The sequence below is a fragment of the Akebia trifoliata genome, chromosome 1 (assembly GCF_017979445.1).
Source record: "Akebia trifoliata isolate Shusen 1 chromosome 1, ASM1797944v1, whole genome shotgun sequence".
Taxonomy (NCBI): domain Eukaryota; kingdom Viridiplantae; phylum Streptophyta; class Magnoliopsida; order Ranunculales; family Lardizabalaceae; genus Akebia; species Akebia trifoliata.
Genome location: NC_141375.1, coordinates 31590447 through 31618128, shown reverse-complemented (window position 1 = coordinate 31618128; position 27682 = coordinate 31590447). Strand labels below are relative to the sequence as shown.

Genomic DNA, 27682 nt, shown 5'->3' with positions numbered 1-27682 from the left:
ATAATCTGTTTTACGTATTATATTTAAAAATTAGGCAATATATCTGGTGAAGGAAACATTCATATCTATACTATTTTTATTTTTCAAAATAATTGATCTAAGGATATATCCTTAGGAATACACCAAATCACCAAAGAATTGCATGATGTTGGTGTGGCATTAATAAGAGTTGATGTGGCAATAGTGACCCTCTAAAGTTACCCGAATTCTTGATCAGATAAAGAAATTTGTACCCATACCAGAATAACTGAGGTCTGATGAGTCGGGTAAGTGGATATTTTCCAACCCATTGTCAGCCCTAGTTTTAAGCGACATTGCGATTTAGAAGCTAAAGAAGCATCATAAATAAGTTACTCCTTCAAGGCTTTGATGGATTAATGAACCCAAATTATACAACTTAGTAGGCCTATAATTCTTTCTTCCGACCTTTCAGACTAAAAGAAGAGATTCTAGTGAGATATGTTAAGTTACATAAATTAGCTTTCCTAAAAGCCCGTCATTGAGCTTATCCGAGCCATAAATATTACTATTACTATTACATCCCATTCGGAACCTCAAATGCCAAACATTTGCAGGAGTGGCACGTCACAACCAACTCGCTTGTCTGACAGCTGCAGTCACAAAATTAATTGCGCATTGACACGAGTATTGCTGATTTCTCCGCGTCAATCATTGTCAATTTTGAGTCCACTTAACGATGTGGAAAGCCCATTCTGATGCCCAACTTTGAGGAACTCGGATTTGAAGGTTTCAATAATGTCTGCTCCATCTAGATCCGGATCTGGCATTTCGACGTGAAAAGATCCCTGTCTGACGGGTGCAACAGATACATAGCTCAGGAATTGCTTCTTGATATAATTGTAGAGCTCTTGATGAAAGACATGGTCTAAGGAGAAGCAGCTATCGATTCCATTGCTTGAATGCCGGGATGAACTAGAGCCTTCTCTTTTACAGAAATGTGGGAGGGATTCATAGTCCATTATCTACATTGAAGCCCCAGATAAACAAAACACCAAATGTCAGTACAAGTTTTTATTTTAAAAAAAAGTAAAATATATGCAAGAGTGTTTCAGAAGAATCTCCATGAACACAAACCCAAGGTCAGATCTCAATATCAACTCTGTCATTTAACGACATTTTTAATAAAGATTCTGTATTTCAAAATATTCAAGCTCTTGATATCCCGAAATATGTTAGACCATCTTACCTTCAATAATTCATCTCTCCCACTACCTTGCAGCACCTGAACTTTCCTCCTCGTCCTTTCTTGCAAAAGAGGCTTCACAACCTGCCAACATTATTGACAGAGAAACTAAGTTAATCTTCTTAAGAACATCAAATGAATGCCTATTGAGGAAACTAACATATGGATGATACAAGGAAATAAAAAAACCCAAATGAGAAAATAGACTAACCTTCCAGCACGCTGAAAATACATATGGGACATTTACAATGTAATATGCATTCGTCTTCTCAGGATAGTTCAGGTCATCAATGGTTGACATGACGGTCAATAGCTGCATTTACAGAACGTAGAAATCTCAGAAGATATGATACACATTACAAAGCAGAATTTTAGGAAAATGAATTATAGCGAGCTGATATAAGTACAATTTTGAAAAATAAAATGAGAGTGAGCATTTTTTTTTGGAGAGAGTGAGCATTTTATCAGATAAAAGATGTCCAGATCATTGGAGGATGCGGGCCTAGAAAAATAATGAATTAGTGGAATCAGATTAATATTGGCCAATACACTATGTAACATCTGATTCAGTTGCCTACAATCAAAAGGAAGATAAATCTATGTTCTGAATTACTCGCAGAACCAAGATGTCATAGACTTAAACAAAAATATTAAGTAAAACCACATGCCTCTAGAAAGATTAACCAAAAAAATAAAAAGAGACAAAAATGGTATAGACCAAATAAAGGTTTCCATAAATAAGTTCAAAAGAGAAAGATGACAATATAGAAAACTTTTGTAACAGAAAGACACATACCTTAACCAGGCTCAGCGCTGAAAGCTTTAGACCAGTCATATCTAATACCTTCACGCAGTTGCCGATGTATCGCCCATATTTCTTTGTCGCATTAGGCTACAACAATAGCTAAAAGTTAAAAAAAGTGACTAAACATGTGAAAGAGCTTGTGCCTGTAAATATTATACTCACGAAAACAACACGATCTCTATATTCATTGAGTTGGATGTGTGCTTGGACATAGTAATGGACCTAAAAGGAAGGAAATATCAATGTAAATATCACTCCAAGTTGACATTCTGAATATAAAGTGGAAAAACCCATGAAAGCAACTTAGAATTATAATAATCCTTACAGAAGCTTTGTCGAATGTGCTCTGCCCTACACCAATAGCAAATACAGGAAAGCCCTGTAAAAAAAGAGGGAGAAATTGTTAAGTTGTGGTACATGATAGAGTGTGTGGTTACCATGAAAGCATTTATTTCTCGATAGCAAAGTTAGTGAAGAACCATATTGAACCCAGATCAACAGTTTTTACCACCCATAGACATTATTAACATCTTACCAAGTTCGAGCCTTCGAGGAAAAAAATACAAAACCCAGTGAATAACAGAATTCTCATGATCGTATTTTAGTTTACGCACAGTAGGCATTCTATTAGAAATGATGTGCAAGCTAATGAATTTAGTTGTAAAGCATTTTCAGAATTATAAGCATCTGGAAAAATTGATACCCATTGAATTATAGGTTTCAATACATAAAATAACCAATAGCAAAGTAAACAGAAACAAAAAGTTCGTGTTCTCTAAAACGAAAAGGACAATGTCTAAGCATACCATAAAATTTCTATGATGAACAAACAAGTGAAATATAGTCTACAAAAGGAGAGATTTTTATTGGCTTCAAATATATGCAACCACTAAAAATTCAAAAACCAAATGGAGAAAGGTTTTTCAACATAAGAACTTCCAATCAAGCCCATAAGATTTGGCGTATTTCTGGTAAGTGATGTTGGAAATGTTAAAACCTATTCTCACTGACAGTGAAACCAGCATTTTAAATCATTCCATTTGTCTCATAATGCAAAGCAACAACAATATGTTTATTTAAAAAAATGCCAATATCATGTCTAAGGAAAAAAAAAGAATTAATTAAGAAGGACATGGAACGGTATTCAAGCATAAAATCTGAAGATAGGTGAAAGTGAAGTCATTGATAGACATTCCACTCATTAAATAGATGCAACAACATTACTAATAATACAAATAAAGCGGACATAACAGAAATGTGCCAAACTGTGGCCATAGAATTCCAAATACAAAGACGAGAGCTATACCTCTTTTGAGTAACCTGATAGTCCTAAGAGATGTGAATCCCGCAGTGCTCTGTATAATTTAGTAGGAATTATAGGTTTCTGTATAAAGAAAATGCAGTCAAATTAGTACTCTAGAGATTCATTCATCCCTATTCTGTTAAAAATAATCAAGAATCCCCAAAATGGAAAGCACTTACATCTATTGGAAAATAAAACCTAAGTCATCACAACCATTTACATTAATCTGGTACAAATGGTTAATTTTGCAGATTGAAAACGACATATAGGGGTTTTTTAAAATCAAGTTTGGTACTTTTTAATTTAATTACATCGTCTCTGCCTAGAAAAGTGTCATCCACTCTCCCTAAAAATGCATAAATATATACTGATTCACTGTGCTATAAATAGATAAAACTGATCCCAAAAAAAAAAATTATAGATTGTTCTTGTGAGAAACCAGTCATTGAAGTCTAGAGTCCAACTTTTCTTTTATGGTAAGTGAAATTTATTAAGAGGGATGAAGCCCAAAAAGATACAAGGGACCAAAGTCCACTTAGAAAAGCAAAAAAAACGATCACAATTTTGAAATCCTATTAGCTAAGAATTAAGAAACAAATTTTGAAATTAAAGTGCCATAAAAACTCACCGCCAATATATTGTCAATGTCATTTTGTACCCTCCAGTTTAAACAATCCAGTAACTGGGACAAGATAAAGGCACCATCAGCATAGAGAAAGAATTACTATAAATAAATAAATAAATAATTGAGCTTACAAGAAGAAAATAAAACAATATTTTAACTGAAATATTTGCAGCTAACCATTTTATGTGCTTTGGCAACATTCCAATCTCTCGCCTTGAGAAACCGCACCAATGTTTCAACAATAAATCCTTGATGTACATTCTGGAAATTTTAAAAAGAAAAAGCTCTGAAGTGAAAGTGATAATATGGAACTCATCAGCTCTGCCTGATTTTTTTAACATATTAACTAACAATGTTTAAAAAATAGCAAATAATACAACACCTTCTAAAACAAGTTACCAATGAGAATTCAAAGCAAGATTTGTGCAACCTTTCATTATACAATTAAAATTTTGAATTAAATTACTTATTGAGCTGCATTATTTCCTTCGAATTGAATACGAGGAAACTCTTCCGAAAACCATGAAAGCAGTAACCAAAACCAATTATATAACTTTATGCATTTTTTACTTGGTATTATGCAGCCATTTGTACTTTCTCATTTTCAAAATGCTAATTAATGGATTAAAATAGCATTCTTTGTTTAATCAGTCTCGGACTCTTGCCCACCCCCAACCATGATTTTATTGATGGACGACAAATTCATGCAATTCCACAAGCTTAAGATCACTCTACTTAGACTAAGTCTGGCTCTTCGGGTCCCCCTAGTCGGACGTAAGTTCGGACACCCCTGTCATAAATAAAAAAAAACACATTTTGTTGCACAAAATAATAGGCAATTGTACAATAAAAAGGAAAGTATAAGAAATACTTTTATGTTCTATTTGAAAGTTACGTGTTACATCAAACCACTCACAAATCTAAAGGGCTTAATCAGTTTGGTAATGAGTTTCACCTAAAACTGAAGATTACAATGGAAGAAAAATTCCAAATTTTTCACTAAAAGGAGGTTGATTTTACAAGAAAACACCACATCCCCTAAGCAGCCCCAATGAACAACCAATTTGGGAGATCAGAAAAATTCTAAACAGAAAACCAACAACATTACAGTATCATAATTTCCTGCTATAAAAATAAAAATAAAAAATAAAAAAAACACAATCATTTAAAGAGAATCTGATTCATATAGGGCGCAATTTCAGCCAACGACATACAACAAAAATTACTTAATAAAGAGACAATTTGATGAAAAAGCTGAGCATAAATAGATCAAACCCTACGAATCCACAGCAGATTCTAGAGTTTCATAATAAAATACATATACAAGACGAATCAACCATAAAAAAACACAGAATATATTTAAAACACACACAGATAAAATCAATATAACATGAACCTAGAAAATCATAGACATAGAGATTAGAGAGAGAGAGAGAGATAAGTAAGAAAATGCTAACCTGAAACGTGTTCTTCAAAGGCTCATCGACTGCAACACAAACAGGAATTAAAAATCAGTTCGTAATTCGAAGATCGCTGAATGAGAAATCAACAGAGGAGGGAGAGAGAGAGAGAGATGTGGTGATCAGAAGCTCACCTTCCTCCATTAAAGCTTGAAATTGCTTGATCGCATCGTGAGAAACGATTCCCATTTTTTCTACTTTTTTCTTACAAAATTGCTAAAATTATAACAAAAATTTGAAGAACAAACGAGTTTTTCAGATTTTTTTTATTATGTTTTTCTCTCTACTCGTTTTGGTTCCGAAGGGAGAACAAAGAACACTGCAATATATATACTGAGAGAGAGAGAGAGAGGGTCAATAAAGGCAGGCCTCCTGAGGTTGCCACTTTTCACTGCTCTTAAAGCTCTCTGGCCTTCACACTCTTACAGAGAAACTTCAAAATTAAACACTGCTGTCAAAAGAAAAACTAAATATTTTTCCATACATTAGCACGTGCGAAAATATATTGATTACACGTGACTAGGTTCCTCTTTTACTGTTTCTTGTTTTTTTTTTTTTTTTAATCAATATGACCGAATCTTGATTTTGCCAACTTCTAATTTCAATTATAATAAAACACTAGGTGGTGGCACGTGCAAACTAATATATCCCTAAAGGGCTTATTTGTAATTTAAAATATTAATTAAAAGATAATTTTAAAAATTATATATTAAAACAGATATTTTTTAATATTAAAACAAATAGACAGGATTTTAGGGATATAAGATGAATTAGCAAATTTCTTTGTCTTTGATCAAAATAATCTTAATTATATTAAATTTAAATATTAAATTGGGGGGCATTTATGTTAACTCAAGTTTTAGTGTTAAACCACTTCTAATCTTCTATTGGCCAATACAAATAGTCTAAAATAAGATAGAATATTCTTCACTTTCTTCTAAATCCTCATGTTTGATTCAACATCTGAGAATTTCTCTCACTTTGTCGTAGATCCTTATTATGTACTCAATTATTATGTCAACTTAGTACCTTTGTTCAAACTTAAACAGAAAACACATTTCTCACATTTGCATCTTTAAGGATGAAATCTTAGAACATAGATTTGTTGTTCTTAAATTTATGAGATAAGTTGATGAACCAATGGGATTATGCCACGTGTATTTAAAAAATAAGTAAAATCAAACACTTAAATTGCTCTCAAAATTTATTTTAATTGATTAATCACTATTGTTTTTTTTTTATATGTAGTACATGAGCCTTAATGCCATTGGTTCATTGGCTAAGTATTAGAATTTTACAAATACATTTATCAAATATTATAATTCGATGAATGCATTAAATGTGTCGACAAGACACATATTGGAATTTATTGAATAATAAAGTCTCATTAATCTAATATTGAAATTCAATGTACGTGTCATTGTTTGCATACATTGAATGATCGTGCATTTAACAAATAAATGTAACCACCATATGGGTGGCCCAGTGGTAGTACTTCCGGATCAAGGGGTGTGCTTCCTTGTGGTTTCAAGTTTGATTCCCACCAACTACTAATATCAATGACCACGGACCGCAGGATTAAAATCTTATTTCGCAAGTCTTGTTCGGGAAGGAGGGAATAGTTGATGCGCACAAGTTAGCCCAGATACTCTTCTAATAAAAAATAAATAAATAAATATGATTCATCTTCTCATACATTGAGACAATATATTTGTTCATATTAATTAAATATTCTTTCATGAATCTTTAAGGGTTACTCTAATGAGAACACATAGAAGCGAGTTGAAATTCTAATAATGAAAATGAAAAATTGAGGGAAGAAATCGAATAAATCAACCAATCAAGTAAAGCGAATCAATTCTGATTGCTATTGATCTAGTTAATTTAAAACCTCGATTGATGTAATTAGGTATGGAAAAAAATGATTCAAAACCAAGATTTTTTTGTTGTTGCTCAAATTAAATGGGTGCCCATTGACACCCCTAGTTATAGTAAACTAAATTTAGGTGTTACTGCCATTGGTGTTGTCTTTGATAATTTTTATATTTTGTCAAAGTTTTTCTTTTCATTTTGGTTTTTGGAAATTTTTAGTAATACCCTTACAAAATTGAAGATAATTAAGTTTATACCTTGCAAAATGCAAGATCAGGTTCATCTTTGACTAAAAGTCAAGCTCCCCTTTTTTTATGAATTAATGGTGAAATTTTGATTTTATGCCAAATTTAATTTTATGACTTTCAAGGATTTTCAACAAAATTAAATTTTCATTATTCCTTCATCAAAATATCCTTATTTGTGTTTTGATTCAAATTTCATTATTCTTCATAAGTAAGTGATTGTAATAAGTTAAAGTTTTTTTTTTTTTTTTTTGTTGTTTAAACCAAGCTTTTCTCTCTAAAAATTTCCTTTTCTTAAAACTCCAGATATTTAGTCTTTAAAATCTTATCTTTTTACTTGTATAATGTATAAATCCATTAATTGATGTTCTATAAATAAAAATTGGTGTGACAATAGAAATAGAAAGTTTTCTAAAATTGAGATCGTTCATTTCAAGTTTCGACTTTCAACTTTCAACTTTCAACAATAAAATTTATAGTGTCCAATGGTTTGTGTACAAAATAGTGACACATGTAGAAACGAAGATTACTTGTCAGACTTTGATGAGTACTTTGAAAGAAGTGTAATGACTTTCTAACTCAACTCCGACAAAATAATTCAAAAACTCATTGATGTGGCATATGTAAGAACCATATATTTTTTTCATGTACAATATACAATTGTATATCCCCACAAATATGTCAGTGAGTTTTTGAGTTATTTTGTCTGATAGAGTAAGTAAATCAGCACCCTTGAAAGATAAAAGGCATGGTATGTCTGATTTTCAATTTTGAAGTATCTCTGAGGAGTTTCGAACGAGCTATCCACCGCCTTATCCTCTACTTAAGAATTACTACCAACCAAGCAAAGTTCAAGAGGAAGAGAGTCAAAGTCAAAGTCAAAGTTGGTGAAAGACTTATAACCTTGACTTACGATCTATGGGTTGGTGACAATTAACCCAGTTTTAAGTTTTACGAAATAAAATCAGATTTTTATTTTCCGGGAAATCTCCTAAACTCAAAATTATTCTGACTTTTGAAACCTTGATGTGTTGTTCAACAAGCAGTAATACTATTGCGAGATTTGATTTCAGTATATTCTTAAAGTATATGCCACGTGTCAAAAATATCGTGGTTAAGGTGTATAAAGTACGAACCATCATGACCTCAGCTCATGTGTCACGTAAGTTAGATATTTAAATTTATCTTTCTGGTAAATCTAGCCCACACCTAAAAAAAGATATTGTAGACTTTAATTCTTGAAATATGACTAACGTGGCAGTATTGGGGTGGGGGAGGAGGGTTTTATTCCTCCACTTTTATTGCACACGACCTAGATTTTTTGATGATTGGCCACGTGGTATCTCTAAATGATAGTGACGATTTCAAGTAGATTAAAGATCACAAAATTTAGAGAATTGAATTTGAAAACACTTTAATATTCAATGGATTTAAATTATAAGGTGAGTCAATCTTTTTTTTATTTTTTTATTTTTTATGTTTTATACTTTTTTGCTTTAAGCTTTAGTTGTTAATATTGATTTTGTCTTGTATAATTTTAGACTAAAAGAATAATTGATTTGTAATTCTTAAATAAGTGTATTTTTAATAGTTTTAAAGTTGATAGAAGTAGTAAATGGACTCACGCCCTCACACAAGGGCCCAAGAGAAAAATCCAAGATTCTAATTAGGATTTTAATTCTTCGGTTCGAAAATCTTAATACGTGAGCATAGGGTGGGTGCAAAATCTCGAATTTATACTTCAGGTAGGTGCACACGAAGGTTTGTTTTTGTTTTAATTATCAATTGATCTTTTACTTAACAAATTTCGTTGTTTTATCTTTATCAGTATACTTCTATTATTCATTGTGAAAGTATCATTTCCTAGTAAAGGGGAATTAGAGTACCATATTGAAAATGTGGGTTGTTATATCTTTGAAAGCGAACGTCTACAAATTATGATACCATAGCAATGGCAAATTTCGTTTTTTCTCTTTCTTTCATAAGAAATCAGTACCCAAGATAATAACATCGTTCCTATAGTACCTTGTGATATTTTGTAGACTTCTGAAAGAGATTCACATCAATAAAATAGTGAAAATCGATCATCAATTAAATCAATCCATTTTAAAAGCCTTTGATCAAGTTTTTTTTCTCCAAATCTATCTACGCCATAAGTGCTAGAGGTTTGTTGTGGTAAATTTTTTTTTTTTTTCAATGTGGTGCTCTCTCAACCTTGTGAGAAGTACTACATGATGTTATAAGGGAAAAAAATGTATTGCAAAGGATTTATTCCCGTCAATGGGTTGGTTTTGGCTCACTTTATTTAGGAACAAAAATGAGAACCATCAAAATCATCAGTTATGGTTTTACTCTAACCATATTGGTTAAGGTTTCGGTTCTCAAATTAATGAAACACAAACAAAATCATTTAAAAATTTCTCTTCGAATGATTTTATTTCTTAATTTTTATTGATTTTGATTCTTAATTGGTTTAATTTTAGGAAATCCAATTAAAAACGATTCTAATAAAAAGAGACGCACAACTATCATATTGTTCTGATCAGTGTAACTCCAACTGGTATCTAAATATAATTCAAGAGATAGAGATGTTTGAACCTCACTCCAACTGGTCTCTAATTTTGAGAAACCCCGTCTAAATCACTATTCACATCCCTAAGTATTGAGATCTTTGTTTTTGTCTCTAAATCATTATTCACCTTATTTTAATATTTATTGTATCCCTATATTTTCATAGATGCCATTTTTGACATTCCCTTATCAAAGAACATGTTTTAAATATTACTCTTTTCATATTTCAATTTTTTTTCAAATGTATGAATAGTATTTTAGAGAAAGGATTGATTGGAATTTAAATTGGTTTGAAGGTAAGAGAAGAAAGACATTGATTTCAAGAAAAAAATTTTAGATGTGGATTGGAGTTGCTCTTGTATGAGTTTTCATTGATTTCCCTTCTTTTCAACTAGACGGAAGTACCTGATAAAAGGTATTTGTATGAGTGAGAACTATTAGAAATATTTTATTAAACAAACTAAAATAAGTCGTGATAATATGACACCCCCATCAAAGAGTCGTAGATCATTTACCTCGGGATATACAAAAAAAGATTTATGATCATACATATCTCGAGACAAATGATTTACGATTCTGTGATGGGGGCGTGTATTAGAATGTTGGTACGAAAAAATCATTACACAATTAAAATTAAAGAGAAAAATTAATAAAGTTTCCAATTCAAACGAATTCTAAGACTCAGTTAGCTTGAAATCCACTCTTATCGAATTGATTCTAAGTCGACTCAGTTATTTTTTAAAACCATGATAGTGGAAATGGTGGATAGGCGACTAAGGCCGACTGTAATAAAAAGAGCTTTAAAGATATTCGATTTCGTAACTTACACTCTTTGTCTTTGCTCATGTAAGCGATTGTTAATATGCCACGAAGTGTATGTAGTTGAAGACAAATCTCATTTTCGTCCCATTCCAACAAACGTGTGGGGCCACGGCCATCTCTCTCTCTAAATTGGGTGGACAAGGTAATGTTAATTATTAATTATTCAAGTCGACACATTCAAATGATCAAAGACCATTTGACGGTTTGAATTTAAGGACTTTTGTAGCTTCAAGCCACTGTTGAGGCTCTCCGTCAACATGACATTCGGGATTTAAGGGAAAACACAGATTTCCTCGGGATAAGTCTCGATCTTCTAGGAATTAATACATCTTTTCCTAGAGATGCATTTTTCATGAGAATCCCTACCATTCCGACGATGTTGATGGGGCTAGCCTTTTTTTTATTTAAATAATGTCTTTTATCTAGGAGTTTTAAAGTCTCGATCTACAATTGAGGCTCTCCATCAAACAGATGGTAAAGATTTTAAGGGAAAACAAAAATTTCCATGAGATCAGTATGGATCTCGTAGCAAAGGCTTCCAAGTTGTCGATATTGATTTTCTAGAGATTAGTAAAGTTTTTTTAAAGATACTTTTTTTTTTCTTGAAAGTTCCTAACATCTCAATTGTTTGTTTGATGGATAAATAAATAAATAAATAAAAACTATTTGTTTCATGGAGAACTCAACCATGGATTGAGACTATAATTGTGAGTGGGTTAAATTGTTAGAGAAATAGATGCAATCATATTATAATGTATTAGATACATTGAATCATTATCAATGTATTTCATCATAAAAGAAAAGGTAGTGATGGAGAATATATATAAAAATATCAATTAAAATATTCTATATTATGAAGTATCAATAAATTAGAATAATTATATTAAGTTAATTTTCTTATCTTAGTTGATGTAATCTTTCTAAATATCCTATTGAGATTTATGCAATAATTCATCAAAGAATTATCAATAAAATTAATTTCCTCCACATGCACAATACATGCTTTTTTTTTTAATTGTGCTTGAGTGACCTCAAGCTCGAACCTCATATCACATTCTTGACGTGAAGGTAGATAGGAACTATAAATGCTTTTTCACTTGTATCTCGATGAAAAAAATCTTTGGTTCCCATACACTTTCACCTCAAGAAGTGCGATATGAAGTTCCAACAGCCTTAGGTCTCTTCAGCATTATTCTTTTTTTTATATATATATAGATTTTTTTGCTTCCAAGAATATTTATAACAGATTTCGTAGAATCTCGAATAACCAATCGCACGAAATCTTACAAGGTTAGATTTGTAAATTAGAAATGCCTTCAATACATGTGAGTTCGCATGATTGGTTGATTTAGGATTGATTTTTCAATGAACAATTTTGTTTTCTCCATTTTTCTTCATTGAAACTCTGATCCACTCTTTACATATAGCAAACTACATTGAAAAAGCAAACTATTATATAATGCAATTAGAATAGTAGAACTGTGCATGAGGTAGAGAAGGTTGCAAATTTCTTGTGGTACTCAATAATTATGAAAATAAATACGAGAAGAAATGGACAAAAATATGAGTGGTAAGACATGATTTTAGATAAATAACAATTGATCTTTCATTGTTTGTTAGTTACACTTTAACGAAAGCAAAGTATTAGAGATGTGTGACATAAAGTTAAAGATATTATTTAAGTAAATTATATCTTTCTAGATCAAGCACTTGTAGCCCCAAACGTCTCACTTGCTTTTCCTAATACAGCAATCACTTATGAGAAAATATAAATATTGTAACTTTTCTTTTATTATATAATAGTGGATGTCCATGCTTACGCGTGCTTGTATATATTCCTTACGCGTTAAAAATTTAATTTTTGTATTCTAGTACGTGACCCATTCATATTACAAAGAAGCGTTCAAGATGACTTCTTTTTTTTTTTTCAAAATAAAATGATGGTCTTATCCTAAGCTTCGTCTCATCTTTAAATCTATTATCATTGATAGTCAGTAAAAAAACGCGTGTTTGAGTCTCGAGAATCATATAGTAAAATATAAGAAGTCCTTCAAATTTAGTTTCTTGTGTTAAGTCTCTCTTAGGGCAACTGCTGTCAGTTAGTAAAATTTCAAAATTTAGAGATAGAGACGTTAGAACTTAACTCCAACCGGTATCTATTTTAGAGAAGCTCCCTGTAAATCACTATTTACGTCTCCAAAATAAAGAGTTTTTGAGAAATTTGAGAGGGCTTCTCTAAATTACTAATCACCTTTTTTTAAATACCTATCTTATCCTCATTTTTTCATAAATGTCGTTTTTTTAACTTTTTCTTTTTTCTTGAAATATGTTTTAAATATCATTTTTATCTCCTTTATTTTTCAAGTGATAAGTTGGAGTTCAAATTGGTTCAAAGGTGAGATTTAGAGAATGTGCCAACAAAAATTTAGAGACGTAGGTTGGAATTGCTCTTAGTTGATCTCTTTTTTTAGTTTCGTTTGATTGAAGTTTCTCTTAAAATAAATAATAATTCAAATTTGACTTACTGACCCAAAAAGATTTGAAAACTTCAAAATTAACTAAGGTTTATAAGATCGTCAAGTAGATGACTCATGATTCAATTATGATTAGTAAAATAAATATATTAATATTTAATTGACATTAAAAATTGTTACATTTCATAGTATTATAAAGAAAAGTTTATATATAAATAAAGAAAAGTTTCTCTTCCAACAGTGAGATTATTATTAATATATTATTACTACTACTACTTTAATAAAAATGAGACCTACTAGTGGCACCCCAGTTTTTACTTAGTACACTCCATTTAAAACACACACACACACACACACACACACAAATCAATAACTTCAAATTTCTATTTGTTAGCTAGATTTAGGATGTAAAGATCAGGATCACAAAACTTTATATTTGTCATTTTATGAATCTAACAACCCTACCCAATCTTAACCATGTAAACGTGAAATCCAACAATCACGTGAAAATGCCCATATTCAACAGCCCAAGGTGTTCCTTGTAGATTTTTTTTTCCCGACAGGTTGAAATCATCAAATTCATGGAGGATGAGAGAAATTTAATGGCTCTAAGCCATCAAATTTACGGAACATAACCAATTTTGACCACCTAGGACCATTAAAATTTGGTTTCTAAAATTCGTGGGTTTTAGGCCCATTGAATTTTCATGTCGAAATTTCCAGTTTTCACGTAATGATATAAATCATGATTGCTAGATTTTTTATTTACACATTAAGGATATGAGTCCATTTTATGAGACCACGGATCCTAACCTATGTAAATATTAATTATCGAAACAATAAAAATGTTAACTATATAAATGAGATGTCCAATCTCATCCTCAATTTACAAAATTTGGGCAAGTAAGTTTCATGTAGCTTGCAAGCCTAAGTCTTGTATCTATTTTTGAACAATGTTAATTATGATTTATGAACCTTATTTGATTTTATAAAAATAACATAATTACCCCAATAAATATTTGATTCGTGATAAATGGCCAGATGGCAAACTCAATTGACTCACTGACGTGATAAGTTTAGAATCGTAGATCTGTACGCCTCAGTATACATGATTGCACTTCCTCATAAAAAAGTCTCCCAAGAGAGCTGTGTATCCCGAGGCAGAAAGATCTATAGTTTCTAAACTTGTCCACGACGGTGAGTCAATTGAGTAAGCTACCTGCCAAGTCATTTTATCAAGACTCTAAATATTATTAAAGGTCAGGTTCCCTTGAATCGTGAAGAATCACTCATGGAAAAAAAAAAAAATACATGATCCCAACCATTTAAACACAAAATCCAATAGTTGAGATTTATCCTCGGGATAAGTATCTCTAAGATATGTGTAATCAAGGTACGCATAAATCTCAACGGTTGGATTTTGTATCTGAAAACGGTGGGATTATGCATTTTCTTACGAATTATTCTTGGAAATACAGGTTTTCTTAAGGATCAATTTCCCTTTGAAATCTCTTTCAATCTCAGTCTTTCGTGTTTTGCTCAAAATGTGAATTTTAGTTGTATGATTTCACATTTTCTCTAGAATTCATTTTTCCACCCAAAGTGAATTTTTCCTAAGAAAATGGTTTCCACTCCCGCAATGTCAAAACAACTAAAAGGTACAAAAATTATCATATTTTATGATTAATTAAGGGATTGTTGATTAATTTGTCAATTCACAGAATTAATCTACTAAACCCTAATTCAAAGAATTTTGTGATTATATCTCTCAAAAACATTAAGAGTCGTGATGACCTTAAGATTGATCTCAATTCATACTTTGCTGACATGGAGGTGCGAACATAATCATTGATGCTTTTCACTCGTATCTCAATGAAAAACATCTAAGATTCCATACTCACCCCCACGTCAGCAAAGTAGACAACTTTAGACTATTACGAAAGGTTGGTCTGGTCCTCCTTTCTCTGTCTCGTTAGCTGTTCAAACTATACATTTAATAATAAATAAAAATTAAGATAACGTCATGAAATCGTATAAAATACAAGGGTATTTAAAATAAAGACAAAATATATTAGTCTTGTAGCTAGTAAAGTCAAACAGAGAGGCCAAAATTGTCTCTCCATCTATTACGACACCAATTACGCAAACAAGTTTGCAAGTTCTTCTAATCCAAATTCTGTGAGTTAGAGAAAATGCCTGAATTCTCGACAGAAGATGGAGAAATCACGGTGTTTAGTAGCCAATCGGACAACTTTATTTCAAGAGAGAGTGAGATTGAAGAGGAGCCTTGTAGTGAGATTTTCGAGACCAAACTTGGGATCCCAGCAACAATCAAGGAAGAATTTGAAAATGGAGAAGAAGACATTTACGTTGCAGTTGGAAAGAGTAATTCCAGCATGGAAGCTCTCTTGTGGGCACTCAAGCAATATGCGACCAGGCCTTCTTCTAGCTTTATCTATCTTGTTCATGTCTTTCCCGAGGTTCGCTACATTCCCACTCCATGTAAGTTCAGATCTTTTCTCTCTGTCTATCTATCTATCTAGAATCTATTGTTGGTCAACCGAGTCGGCCCATTGAGTCAATTTTGTGACTCGTGGATCTTACGTTCCTAACCATTAATTAGGAGGGTGGGAGGAAGGGATTGATCGACAATGTGGTTCCACTAGATCAATGGCTTAGATTGTGTGTATTATTGAATTTAGTGAATGAATGGTTATGAATGAACGTGGCAATTTTGTAAAATATGGATGTTGGGTTGGTTTTCTTTTGACTATTAATTAGGGACGGTTGGAATTTTTATGATATTTTGGACCAAATCTTCCAAATGATGCCAAAAAGGTCTGTTGTTTGGTTCTCCTATCGAAGGAAATTTGGAATCTGGACCATAAAAACGGAAATGTTTTCAGCCCATAACTAGGCCTTGGAAGTGGATCAGGTCCGATCCAAGATCCCACGTATGACGTAACTGTTCCTCCTATGTTCATGGTTATGGATCCTTCAAGCTGAATCCATAATAATTATGATAGGTTATGGGTTGAGCTATCGAATCGGTTGGATTTGGATTGGACATGGATCATGCATTCATTTATGTTCCAACCCACCCCTATATAATTCATGGATTGGGTGTCAGACATGGATCACACAATGTGGATCCAAATCTGGGTCTGGGTCAACTCAGAAAAAGTGGGATCCAGATCTAATTGGATCTAACCCATTTCAGCCTACCCAATAACAGGCAATCCTTTTTCTTTTCTTTGGAAAAATGAAATTACAACATTAGATCAGTTGCACTGCCAATATTGCATATTTTGTTATTGATGATATATATAGTAGGGAAGCTCCCAAAGAACCAGGTGAGCCCTGATATGTTGGAGAACTACATGAACCAAGAGAGAAACAAGAGAAGAGAACTCCTTCGGAAGTACCTTGATATATGCCATATTTCCAAGGTACTTAGCTAACATACTTACTATGCAGACAGCTTTTAAACAGGATTTGATCATCTTCATCATAAAAACTTAAAACAGGTCAAAGTAGATACTATGGTTATGGAGAGTGATCACATTGCCAAGGCTGTTCTTGATCTCATTCCTATTCTCAACATAAGAACGTTAGTATTGGGGACTACCAAATCCAATCTCAGGTAAAAATAAAAATAAAAAGTAATAAATCCATTGTATATGAGATTCCAACAAACTACTGAAACTATCTTTCTTTTTTTTTTTTTTTTTTTAGAAAGTTGAGGAAAGCGAATGGGATAGCTGATCAGATACTCAAGAGTGCACCTGATTCCTGCAACGTTATGATCATATGCCAAGGAAAAGAAGTGATCGATCAGACAGATATGACAGCCACCTCTCCACGTGGTGGTGATATCACAGAGAATCAGACAGGAGACCAAAATGAAGACCCCAGTTCTTCTTGTGCCTGCTTTACACGCAAGTTTATCTAATAAGATGATGTCTACCACTTGTACAGTATGGTTTGTAGATGAAACTGTCACAAATTCAATTAAAGTAAATATAATGCAGAGTTGCTATTATTAACAAAAACAAGTTGCAATTTACTTTTAATTCTTGGACCAAAAAGAGAGAATGTAAGGTAAGGTACCAAATCATTAATGATTATGATAAGTATTTCATCTTCTGTAATACAAATTTGGAACCATTCTCAACAACAAGCACATCATCATCTACCCATTATATGAACTCTTCCCACTCACCACCACCATCTTTGAAAGTTGAAAAGCTCTCTACATCCATCCCTCAAATACAAACAAATTGCTTCATAAAATTACTAAAAGAAATCAAATTCAAGATAATTATCTGAACCTTTGTGATCAGAGGCTGCAACGGCAGCCTTCTCACTTGATGATCCCTTGGGAACTGGGATCTGCTCAATTTCAACAGGTTTTGGGATCTCAGGAGGGCTGGCACAACGTATCAAAGCCCAATTTATACCTTCGAAGAATGGGTGTTGTTTAATCTCTGTCGCCCCACGCTTGTATGCCAAACGGTGCTGCGGCTCCTTTACGAGCAGTCCCCTTATCAGATCCCTCGAGGAGAAACTAACAACTGGTGATTCCGGGAATCGCAGAGGCTGACCCACAACATTAAACAGCGTGGCCCGATTCCCTGATCCCTTGAAAGGAGTCTTACCATATAAGAGCTCATATAGAAATATTCCAAAAGTCCACCAATCTACTGCACTCCCATGTCCTTCGCCTTTGATGATCTCGGGTGCCAAGTATTCATGGGTCCCAACAAATGACATTGACCGAGCCCCAGTTGGCTCGGCAATGAGCTCGGGTAATGGGCTGACTTGGTTTCCAATCTCATTTTTGGGTTTTGAGTCCTTCTTGGACCTGCTGGAGAAGAGACGGGGGGAGAAGCATGTCGTGGGGGCCACACAGGATGGCTGGATACAGGAAGGTTCAATGCAAGCTGGCTGAACACAATAAACAGGGTTCTTTCGAAAGGGATCAGACTCGACGGATGAAGATTTGACAAGAGTTGGGCTCACACTGCATCGGAGGGAGAGATCAAAGTCTGTTAGCATAATGTGTCCGTCTTCCCTCACAAGAACATTTTCTGGCTTGAGGTCTCGGTAGACAATTCCAAGCATGTGGAGGTACTCCAAAGCAAGGAGGACCTCTGCTACATAAAACCTGCATGTTGGGATCAAAAGGTTAAAACTATGGCACATCAAATAACCACCTATTTCATAAAAAAATTTAGGGAGGTGAGGTGACCAACATTTCTCATGTGTGCCAAACGAATAGTCAATAACAATGGCAACTGATTAGTCTTGAAGTTGCCATAAGATAATCGGAAAGAAAGCAGTAACAATGAGAATATGATGGATACAAGGATTAACGAAATTTGGATAGAACTGGTAGATTACTAGATATTGGTGTTGTTTTCAGGCACCATTGATGCATTAGTTCCATACATATTTGGATCATTCAAATATCAACCAATGAAATGGGTCTGGATTGATTTATCAAAGATAAAGGGACCTGGATTGACTTTTGATATGTTTGGAAATACATAATTGGATCTGTGCTCAGAGTCAGACACACCATAAAGAAGGCCAAAACTCTGAAAACAACTGACTCAATAATCTGCTTGGGAATTTACGAAGCTAGGCAAGTCAACTAACAACTCACCTCATCCTCCTGTTTCTTGATTAATAAATTTAAACTTACCAAAAAAATGAATCCCAACTAGGATGTTGAATAGTCTATCTATTTACTTGTCATTCTAATGCAATTCATACTCCAACAGAACCCCTCACCCCCAAGGCCCCAACCCTGGACCTGTGCTTAGAGACACCATATAAAGAAGGCACGATCTCTAAAAACAAGTGACTCAACAATCCGCTCGGGAATTCTTATGCTAAGTTAGACGATTCGATTGACAACTCACTCAACCCAATAATACTTGTGCTAAAATCCCAACTAGGTAGTTGATAGTCTATCTATTCATTTGTCATTCTAAAGCAATTCATATCCCACAGAACCCCCCTCTTCTCCTTTCCATGTAGACATTCTATCTTATGAGTTATGCCTAAATCTTCCACACAAAAATTAATATTTTCTAGTGTTTTGTCTAACTTTACAAGTGCTGTGTGTCATTCATGGCTTCTCAAATAAGCAGGGCCATTTCAATTTCAGAATCAAAGATAATGAAACAAAGAATATAACAGATTGCTGCAGAAGGTATCTACAAGAGAAGTATGAGCATGAGACATTTTGGGTCTGTATGATCGCAGAGAAAATGCTTTCGCAAGAAATCAATTCCCTGGGAAAATAGTCCCAAGAAAATGGATTTGCTAAAAAAAATGATTGTCAGTGTTTGATTACACCTAGGAAAATGTCAAAATAAAAGAGTTGTCTTTTGGTTTTGAAGTTGGGTCAACTGTGACAATAAAATTGGGATTTTTCCATATGACAAGAAAATCATTTTCCTAGGAAGTCGATTTGGAGAATATTTCCTTGTCAACGAGAAAAATCATTCTCTCCGGAAATCATTTTCCCATGAAATAAGCAATCAGACAGCTGCAAATCACATTCTACAGGGGGAAACCATTTTCCTTCTGATTTTCCCACGCAATCATACAGACCATTAGTATTGTTCACAAGGTTGGGTACAAATGGATGGATCTCTAAAGCAGGATGTCCCACAAAAGATAAAATCAGTAATTTTTTTTATAAAAACGGTTAGCGCATCTTAGCAATTACCCAATTATAAAATCTTAGTTTTATGAGAATAAGGGGAGAAGGAGCAAGGGTCATTACTTTACTGCCTGTTCAGAAAAATATTTCCCCGGCTGCCTCTGCCGAAGGGTGTGCAAGTCACCTCCCGGGCAGAACTCCATCACCAAACATGAGAACTTGTCCGTCTCAAAGTGCGAATATAATGTTGGAAGGAATGGATGATCAAGAGATTGTAGGATCTCTCTTTCTGTCTGAGCTCGCAGAAGCTTCTTACGGCTTGCTAAAGACCCTTTGTCCATAACCTTCATTGCAAAAAAACATTTGGTGCCACTCAATTCTGACAAATAAACACTGCCTATATCACCACACCCCAACTTCTTAAGCAATCTAAAATGGGTCAAACCCAAGACACCATCTATTGCCCGGACTGTCTGAATAGCTTCCCACCTCGAATCATTCGCTCTGTGAGGCCTGTTCACACTGCTACTAATGCTACTACAAGAGCTCTCACCACTCACGTCACTACTAGTGCTTCCTCTACACATACTGCTCTTACCACTCTCACCAATATCAGCACGGTCACTGATCTTCGTACTTCCACTGGTCTTGGCAAGACTACTGGTCCCATCGCTTACTTTAGCCGAAGCTGAACTATACTTCACGCTACTGTACTCAGATGTTTTCTTCTCTTGATCCCCACCACTTTCCAATGAGCCTCTAGTCTCATTTACAGCAGTATCTACTTGTAATTGTTTCAGAGCTTCTGACGAGGAATTTATACCCAATTTATCGGGTAAAGGATCAATAGCTCCCTTTTGGTGAGGATTTGGTGTTTTTTGGTCCTCTAAGGCTTCTACCGTAGTCTGCTTTGCTGCAACTTGTTGCAAAGATCTTGGTAATTTTTTTGGGGTAACTGGCTCAGATTTGCTGGTTGTCTTTGGAACCTGTAAAGGTGAAGGTCTGCGAGAATTTGCCTCTACAGTTTGTTTACTAGCTGTTTTTTGCTGTTCAGAGTAAGATCTTGCACCAGCTTTCGAGGCCATTGGAAGAAACATGAACAATTTAAAGAAATCAGATTGAACACGCCCATTATTTAATCCCCAGTTTGCCTTCCATTAGTGAACAAAATATTTTCTTCTCTAACTCCTTTAACAGCAAGTTTAACATCGATGATCTCTGCAGTCAAGTAAATGGAGACAAGATCAGCAGAAAGTTGAAAACCCCATTTATAAGTAACTTCCAATAAGATAAGAAGAATAAAAAGAATTAAATTTGCCACTTCCATCTTTATAAAAAGTGTAATTACAGGGAAATAAGGGGCATCTTATATCATGGTTCAAAATATTGTATTGCATCGGAATGTATTGACTCAGAACATACTGGTTTTTGAACATCACAAAACATTCCTGGAATTAAATGGTTTGGCTGGGACCGGTTTGTATTGAAATGTTTTGGTTTGTATACCAATAGATGTCAAAATGTTTCGACCAAAACATTTCTAAGCAAACCAAAATCAGGAAAAAGAAAAATAATAATTAGAAAAAAGCAATTGAATCTTTTTAAAAGATGCAAATGATATCAAGAAACTCTGCAAAAAAAAAAAAAAAAAAACAATACAACCTCTACAAAAAAATATTGCAGACCTTTTGAATCTCTGTTTTTTTTTTTTTTTTGCAGAGAATGAATTTTATTTAAAGAGCCTTTCTCAAATGAAATCTAAAAGGAAAGAACCCACAATCTACTAATTAAAATCAAACACCTTAACAACAGAAAGATTAAAAACACTTCAATCCAATATAACTTAATGTATTCACTGCATATTAGTGTTTAATAGTGCATATTAACACGAATAAGAATAACTGTGTTATACTTAAAATAAATAATTGTAAGTCATTTCATAACCTAAAACATATATTTTTTTACATTATTTATAATTAAAATATTAATTTTTATGAAAGTTTAATTTTGTATTGGTGAATGTTTCAGTTTTTTTCCTTGACCAAAATAGCCCCCGAAATGAAATTTTAAATCTTCATTCCTATAGCCATTTTTACACCAGGAATTTGACATTATTTTAACAAATGAAAGCTTTCAAAATTACCTAAACACAAAAATGGCATTCCAAACCGTCCCTAAACATTCAAATTCAATTTCAGCAATTGAATATATAGATCTAAGAACAGGGATTAAGGAAATGAAATGGGTAAAAAAAGTGAACTACATAACTCAAAGTCGAAACTGGAAAATAGGATCAAGAGAAGCACATAACAAATATGATTAGATTTAAAACAAGTCCACTAAGAAAACCTAGAGATCAAGAATAAAAAACAATGGAAACCTTGTTCCAGAGGTTCAACATGCAACCTTTCATGAAAAAAAAATTACAAACCCTAACAGAATAAAACTCATTGAGAAAGAAAAAAAAAACTAACTTTCACAAAGAAATTGAGGGCAAACGCAGAACTGCAGGCAGACCCTAATTAAAAGATGCTTCTAGAAACCGATCAACAACTCCACCAAGAATAAACGATCAAAATGCAATATTTCCCCCAAAAAGGGCATAAAAATCGAAACCCACCTCGAAAAACAAGATTTTTACAGCAAACGTAAGGATCCAAGAACCATCCAAACAGAAAAATCGAATAATCCAATATTCCAACAAATGCAGTTTCTACTTTCTTGGAAACTTCCAATTGAACCCCCAAAAAGAGAGAGATTATCAAACCCAAGAAGATAAGCAAGATTCAGCAGGGATCGACGAAAAAGCAACGCAGACCCACAATCCCATTAAAACCTTACCACCACAGATCAAAATTCGACTAAGACCCAATTACAGAAAATGAAATCAGATGTAAAAGAGATGGAAACCCAACTAGTAAAATGCAAGGCAACTTAAAAGTAAATATGAAGAAGTCCAAAAGGGTACCTGAGCTTCAAAGATTAGAGAGCTTTAGGGTTTTGCTTTAACAGAGAGAGAGAGAGAGAGAGTCAAGGAAATAAAAGAGAAGAAAAGAAGAGCGAGCGTCAGAAAGCATTGGGTTTGTCTGTGGATATTGGATATTGTGAGAGAGAGAGAGAGAGAGAGTGAGAGTGAGTGTTGAGTGGTCAAAGCCAAAATTCCCTCTTTTGTTTTTTAATATTTAATTCATTATTTCATGGTTTAAGTGCATGGTTTCAAAACTCGGCTATTGACTCGTCCATGGACGAGATCGAGTTGTCTACGAGTCATCTCAATCAAAGGTAATTCATCTCTTTTTCCACTTCTTACTAAAAACCCTTGATTTTTTTTCTTAAAACCAGAAGTCTTCAACCTCTTTAGGTGAATATTTTACCTCTCATCTTCAACAACAGGATATCCTTGTGTACAAAGGATTGGCCCGTATTTGGGCTTTGCCCAATCCTTAGACCATGATCTTATCCAAGGATTAGTCCTGGGGCATGTAAAACGCCCACGCATCACATGCATCAGGTAAGTGAGGATGCACCATCACGAGTGACCCCTAAGAAATTAATACTCATATTAGGTATCGAACTCACGACTTACATGCATTAACCACTTATCAATCCGAAATTGCCATTGAGTCAATCCCTTGGGATTTCAACTTTCAAATTTCAAGTCCCATAGGATTTTTTATATAAAAAGATGGAACTTTGACACCAAAAAAAAAAAAAAATCACTGACGATGAAGTGTTTGTAGATATTTGATGTTGGTAAATTTTTATAGGATTTGGAAAGAGAGAGCAGCTCCTCTATATTGCTCTTTTCCTGTAGCGTCCTTAGCGCATTTAGACGATTGAGAGAGTGTCACGTCAACCACAATTTTATACCACAACGTTAAAATGTGTTTGAAAATTGGAAGTTCATTGACCTCCATTTTCATTGCCTGGGATCATGTTAAAAACGATTTTATTTTTTTCAAATCTAATCCAAATCATAATTAAAAGAGATTTGAATTGTTATTTTTTTTAAATGATGTTTTGTGAGCTATAGAAGAAGCGCTATAGAGGATCCATTCCCTTGAAAAGACGGCATTGAGTTTATGATAAGCGTTTAGAGTTGAGACGAAGGCAAGGGGATATCTCAAATAATTACTAAAACGTGGAAAACAAATTTAATTCATCTTTTTTTTTTTAAATAAAAAAATTAGGTGTTTACTTTAACTATTTCGTGTATCTCATTTGTATCGTCTGAGATTTCCAAGATCTTAGCAGACGAGATATTTGAGATATCAAACGAGTCTCGTGAATGTTGTAGCATAGTTGATATCCGTCTTATTCATGAACAAGATCGAGATGTCTCTTTCGAGTCATCTCAATCTTAGACAATATTTAAAATCACGTTTAAGAGTGTCTAGGTATTGTCACCATAGGGAGGGGGTTCTAACTGTTAACAATAGAGATGGTTCATATATCACGACCTATCCCTCTCTAGTTTTCTTTCCCCATCACATCATTTTCTTATAAGGTATCTCTTACCTTTGGAATGAGATTAATTCTTACAGTGCACCTCAACCCCACGTAAGTCGAAAACATGCAATAGAGTAAGCCACAAGGCCACCCATTTTCGAATACACGATCACATGGAGTAAATTCTTATTGCTAGTTTTACAGTTGATGAGCCAACCCCCTAGTGATGAAAGTAATCCAATGAATCTTATATAAGACCCATTCTGACGTAACTATGTGCATCTATCATGTCATTTCGAGTTATTTAAAATAATACAAAATATAATCAAAATATTCAATGTTTCGGTGTCAATATTTTATCCAATCCCTTCTAAAACTAACTTTGATAGGGCACAAAAACTTGGTTTTACACACCATCCTGTCGTGGCACAAAAGAAGTCATTTTATAAGCATTGGAAGTTTTTTAAAGCAATCCAAGTGATCTTTGCTTGTTTTATCCAAAGACATGGAAAGCAGTGTTTTTGTTGGAAACCCCAAAATAAAAGTGTAAAACTGGTAGAAAATATAAATATATTAAATTGGCATGTCCCCCTCAAAGAGCTAGACCTCCTTGCATCTTGATATATTTTCAAACATGCAAAACCCTCTACAGAAATTTTCTTTTTGAGTCATAATATTCTGATTCAAAATTTTTTGCTCGATTTGTACTCAATTAATGTGGCAAGTGCACAAAATCATCTGTGATTTTGTGCACTTGCCATGTCAACTGAGTAAAAAATTTCAAGTAAGATTATCATTAATCTTTTTTTTTTCAAATATTTATTTTATTTCTTAAATTATCTTAGTATTCAAATATTTAGGAGTTCTAATTTAATCAAATAAATACTATTGTCAAGTGTCCTTAATTTGTTTAGATCCTAACGATCAAATTGTGATCTTCGAGTCCTATGATAAAAAAAACACTGAATCGAATGGTCGGAAGTCACTAATTCTATTGATCAATGTTTTATGTTCATTGAAGCCAATGCCATGTACTCGAAAGAATGCGTCATGTGGAAGCAAAGAAGACCTAAAGAAGGATAACCACCCAACTCCCTTGCAGTATCAGATTTGAATTATGTTTCAGTCAAAATTACACTATTTACAATAATTGTTGATGTTCCCCTTGCTTTGGACAACCTAAGTAGAATTATTTTAATAAGTTAATTTGATTTTAGCCAGAAGACCTCACCTTTAATGCTGAAGTGACCTCAGTCCATAACCTCATTTGGCACTTCTTGACGTGAAAGTGGATGGAGACATAGATGTTTTCGTTGAGATACAAGCGAAAAAATATTTATGATTCTTATCCAAAGCGATATGAGATTTCAACTTAAGGTCACCTTAACATGATTATTCGATTAATTTTATTTATTTTTTTTTATTTTTACACGTGGCAGTTATTAAGGTTGCCAAACATCAACGTTTACGATTCTTACGCTCATCAAATTTGATCATTTGAGCCAAAAACAAAGTGCTCAGTGATGAGTAGCCGACATGCACGCCCTTGCATGGCATCTTCATAAAATGCCAAAAAAAATTACCCTTTAATCTTACAGTAAAAAAATGTTTTAAGGACAGTCAGCACGACTTGTGTCGCAAAAATTATAATTTTGGGGCCCACACCTGTAGTGGGTCCACCTTGAAATCTACTCTTGTAAGAGAAAGAGAAATCACAATGTTTTTTTTAACTTTTAACTACCGTATTTCACTCAAAAGTTGAAATTTGAAAGGTTAAAGTTTCCTTATTTAATGGAAAAGATTCCTTTGTGGTGTGAACTGAGTTTAGATAAGATGCGTTACACGTTATTTAAAGCACGCGTGCTTCAAAAATTATTGAAAAAGATAGTGTGTGGTGTGTACTAGTAGTGGATTTCAATAATTTTCATTATAGATTTAATGGACAGGTTTATTATGTATAAGTGATCGTATCAACGGCTGATATTCCATTATCAAGTTGATCATGGTGTGTTGGTTCATCGAGATGGCCAAACTAGTGCCCACGTGGTAATATTTGATTGGACACGAAGAGCAAGATTGAGATGACTTTGGATCACATTTTAGATGGTAATGGTTTTGCTTATTGGAGGATCCGTATGTGATCACATTTTACTACATTCAAGACTCGCTCATTTATTTTAGGAAAATACTGGACCGATTTCGTTCGATACTATATTCAACAATGCGTTGTCATGATAGTGCATAAAGAATCACTATTTTTTGAACTTGTTTCTCGAGGAAATAAATCTATGATTCAATGTAGTGTCGAATGAAGTCAATGTAGCATGAGTTTTCATTTTAATATGATCGAGCCCACCTAAGATACAACACATTGAAATCTATGATTATTCAATTTCCTCCCGCTTTTTCTGCTTTCTTTTTGTTTCTTATGTTAAACCCCTATTTTATCTCTCATTTCTCTCACTTTGGATCTATTAAATTTATTTGATTATTTTCTTTCATTGTTAATTTCATCGGGTCAGATAGATAATTTTGGGTCAACAACATATAACGAACTTGTAAAATTGATCAAAGCATTTAATATTCTAATCTATTTTGATTCACATTTTTTATTTTCTCTTACATGCATATTATTACGTTGGTATGGCAATGTGACCTACTCTTTATCAATGTGCATGCGTTGCTCAATTCATGCTTTCTAATCTATCGAGTAATCATCATTGGGACTAAGTGGTGTTAGGTTGTCAATTATGATTGCTTTGGGGGTTATTTAGGTGATGTGGAAAAAACCCTTCTTTCCTTAACTCTAGGGAGGAATCGTGTTTCGACATACAACATTCCTGGGAGGTACTCTTCAAATGGTGAGAATCGATACCTTGTTTGACAATAGTTGTGGCATTACAGCCTCAAACATGATAAATCTAGCTTATATAGTTGCAATCACATGATAAGGTTGATTCTATTTTTCTTTAATAGGTTAAAAATAGTGGAATGATGATGCTTATCAAATGAAAATTGCAAATAGATGGTCTTGACTAGAATTGAATCCACAAACTCCTTTATTAAAGAAAGAACTTCAACCACTAATCGCTTCTCTAAATTGTTTTTAGGGATACTTAACTGGAATCAGATGCGCATGAATAAACCGTACGATTTGGCAAATCAAGAACCTCCTT

The 27682-nt window shown here is 33.5% G+C and overlaps 3 protein-coding genes across 6 annotated transcripts; 1 reads left to right on the top strand and 2 right to left on the bottom strand.

Annotated features, from left to right (window-relative positions):
• Positions 1 to 339: 339 nt before the first annotated feature.
• LOC147411765 (phosphatidylinositol/phosphatidylcholine transfer protein SFH1-like) lies at positions 340 to 5747 on the bottom strand. The gene is made up of 11 exons (XM_086452206.1): positions 5532 to 5747; positions 5395 to 5423; positions 4115 to 4198; positions 3941 to 3994; positions 3316 to 3393; positions 2335 to 2388; positions 2172 to 2231; positions 2001 to 2096; positions 1416 to 1517; positions 1208 to 1288; positions 340 to 983 (listed from the first exon to the last, which is right to left on the bottom strand). Exons 1-11 carry the CDS (start codon positions 5584 to 5586, stop codon positions 666 to 668), a joined length of 1011 nt encoding a protein of 336 aa, XP_086308332.1. The 5' UTR covers positions 5587 to 5747; the 3' UTR covers positions 340 to 665.
• A 9726-nt stretch (positions 5748 to 15473) lies between these two features.
• On the top strand, positions 15474 to 17454 carry LOC147411764 (Adenine nucleotide alpha hydrolases-like superfamily protein). The gene is made up of 4 exons (XM_086452195.1): positions 15474 to 15883; positions 16712 to 16830; positions 16909 to 17024; positions 17117 to 17454. Exons 1-4 carry the CDS (start codon positions 15574 to 15576, stop codon positions 17331 to 17333), a joined length of 762 nt encoding a protein of 253 aa, XP_086308321.1. The 5' UTR covers positions 15474 to 15573; the 3' UTR covers positions 17334 to 17454.
• A 24-nt stretch (positions 17455 to 17478) lies between these two features.
• On the bottom strand, positions 17479 to 23203 carry LOC147411763 (serine/threonine-protein kinase D6PKL2-like). 4 transcript variants are annotated; one of them, XM_086452166.1, is made up of 3 exons: positions 23026 to 23203; positions 20181 to 21275; positions 17479 to 18548 (listed from the first exon to the last, which is right to left on the bottom strand). In XM_086452166.1, exons 2-3 carry the CDS (start codon positions 21152 to 21154, stop codon positions 17678 to 17680), a joined length of 1845 nt encoding a protein of 614 aa, XP_086308292.1. In that variant the 5' UTR covers positions 21155 to 21275; positions 23026 to 23203; the 3' UTR covers positions 17479 to 17677. The 4 variants fall into 4 exon arrangements, with proteins under 4 accessions (XP_086308292.1, XP_086308299.1, XP_086308308.1 ...); XM_086452173.1 differs by lacking the exon at positions 23026 to 23203 and adding an exon at positions 22678 to 22940; XM_086452182.1 differs by lacking the exon at positions 23026 to 23203 and adding an exon at positions 22532 to 22643.
• Positions 23204 to 27682: the final 4479 nt, after the last annotated feature.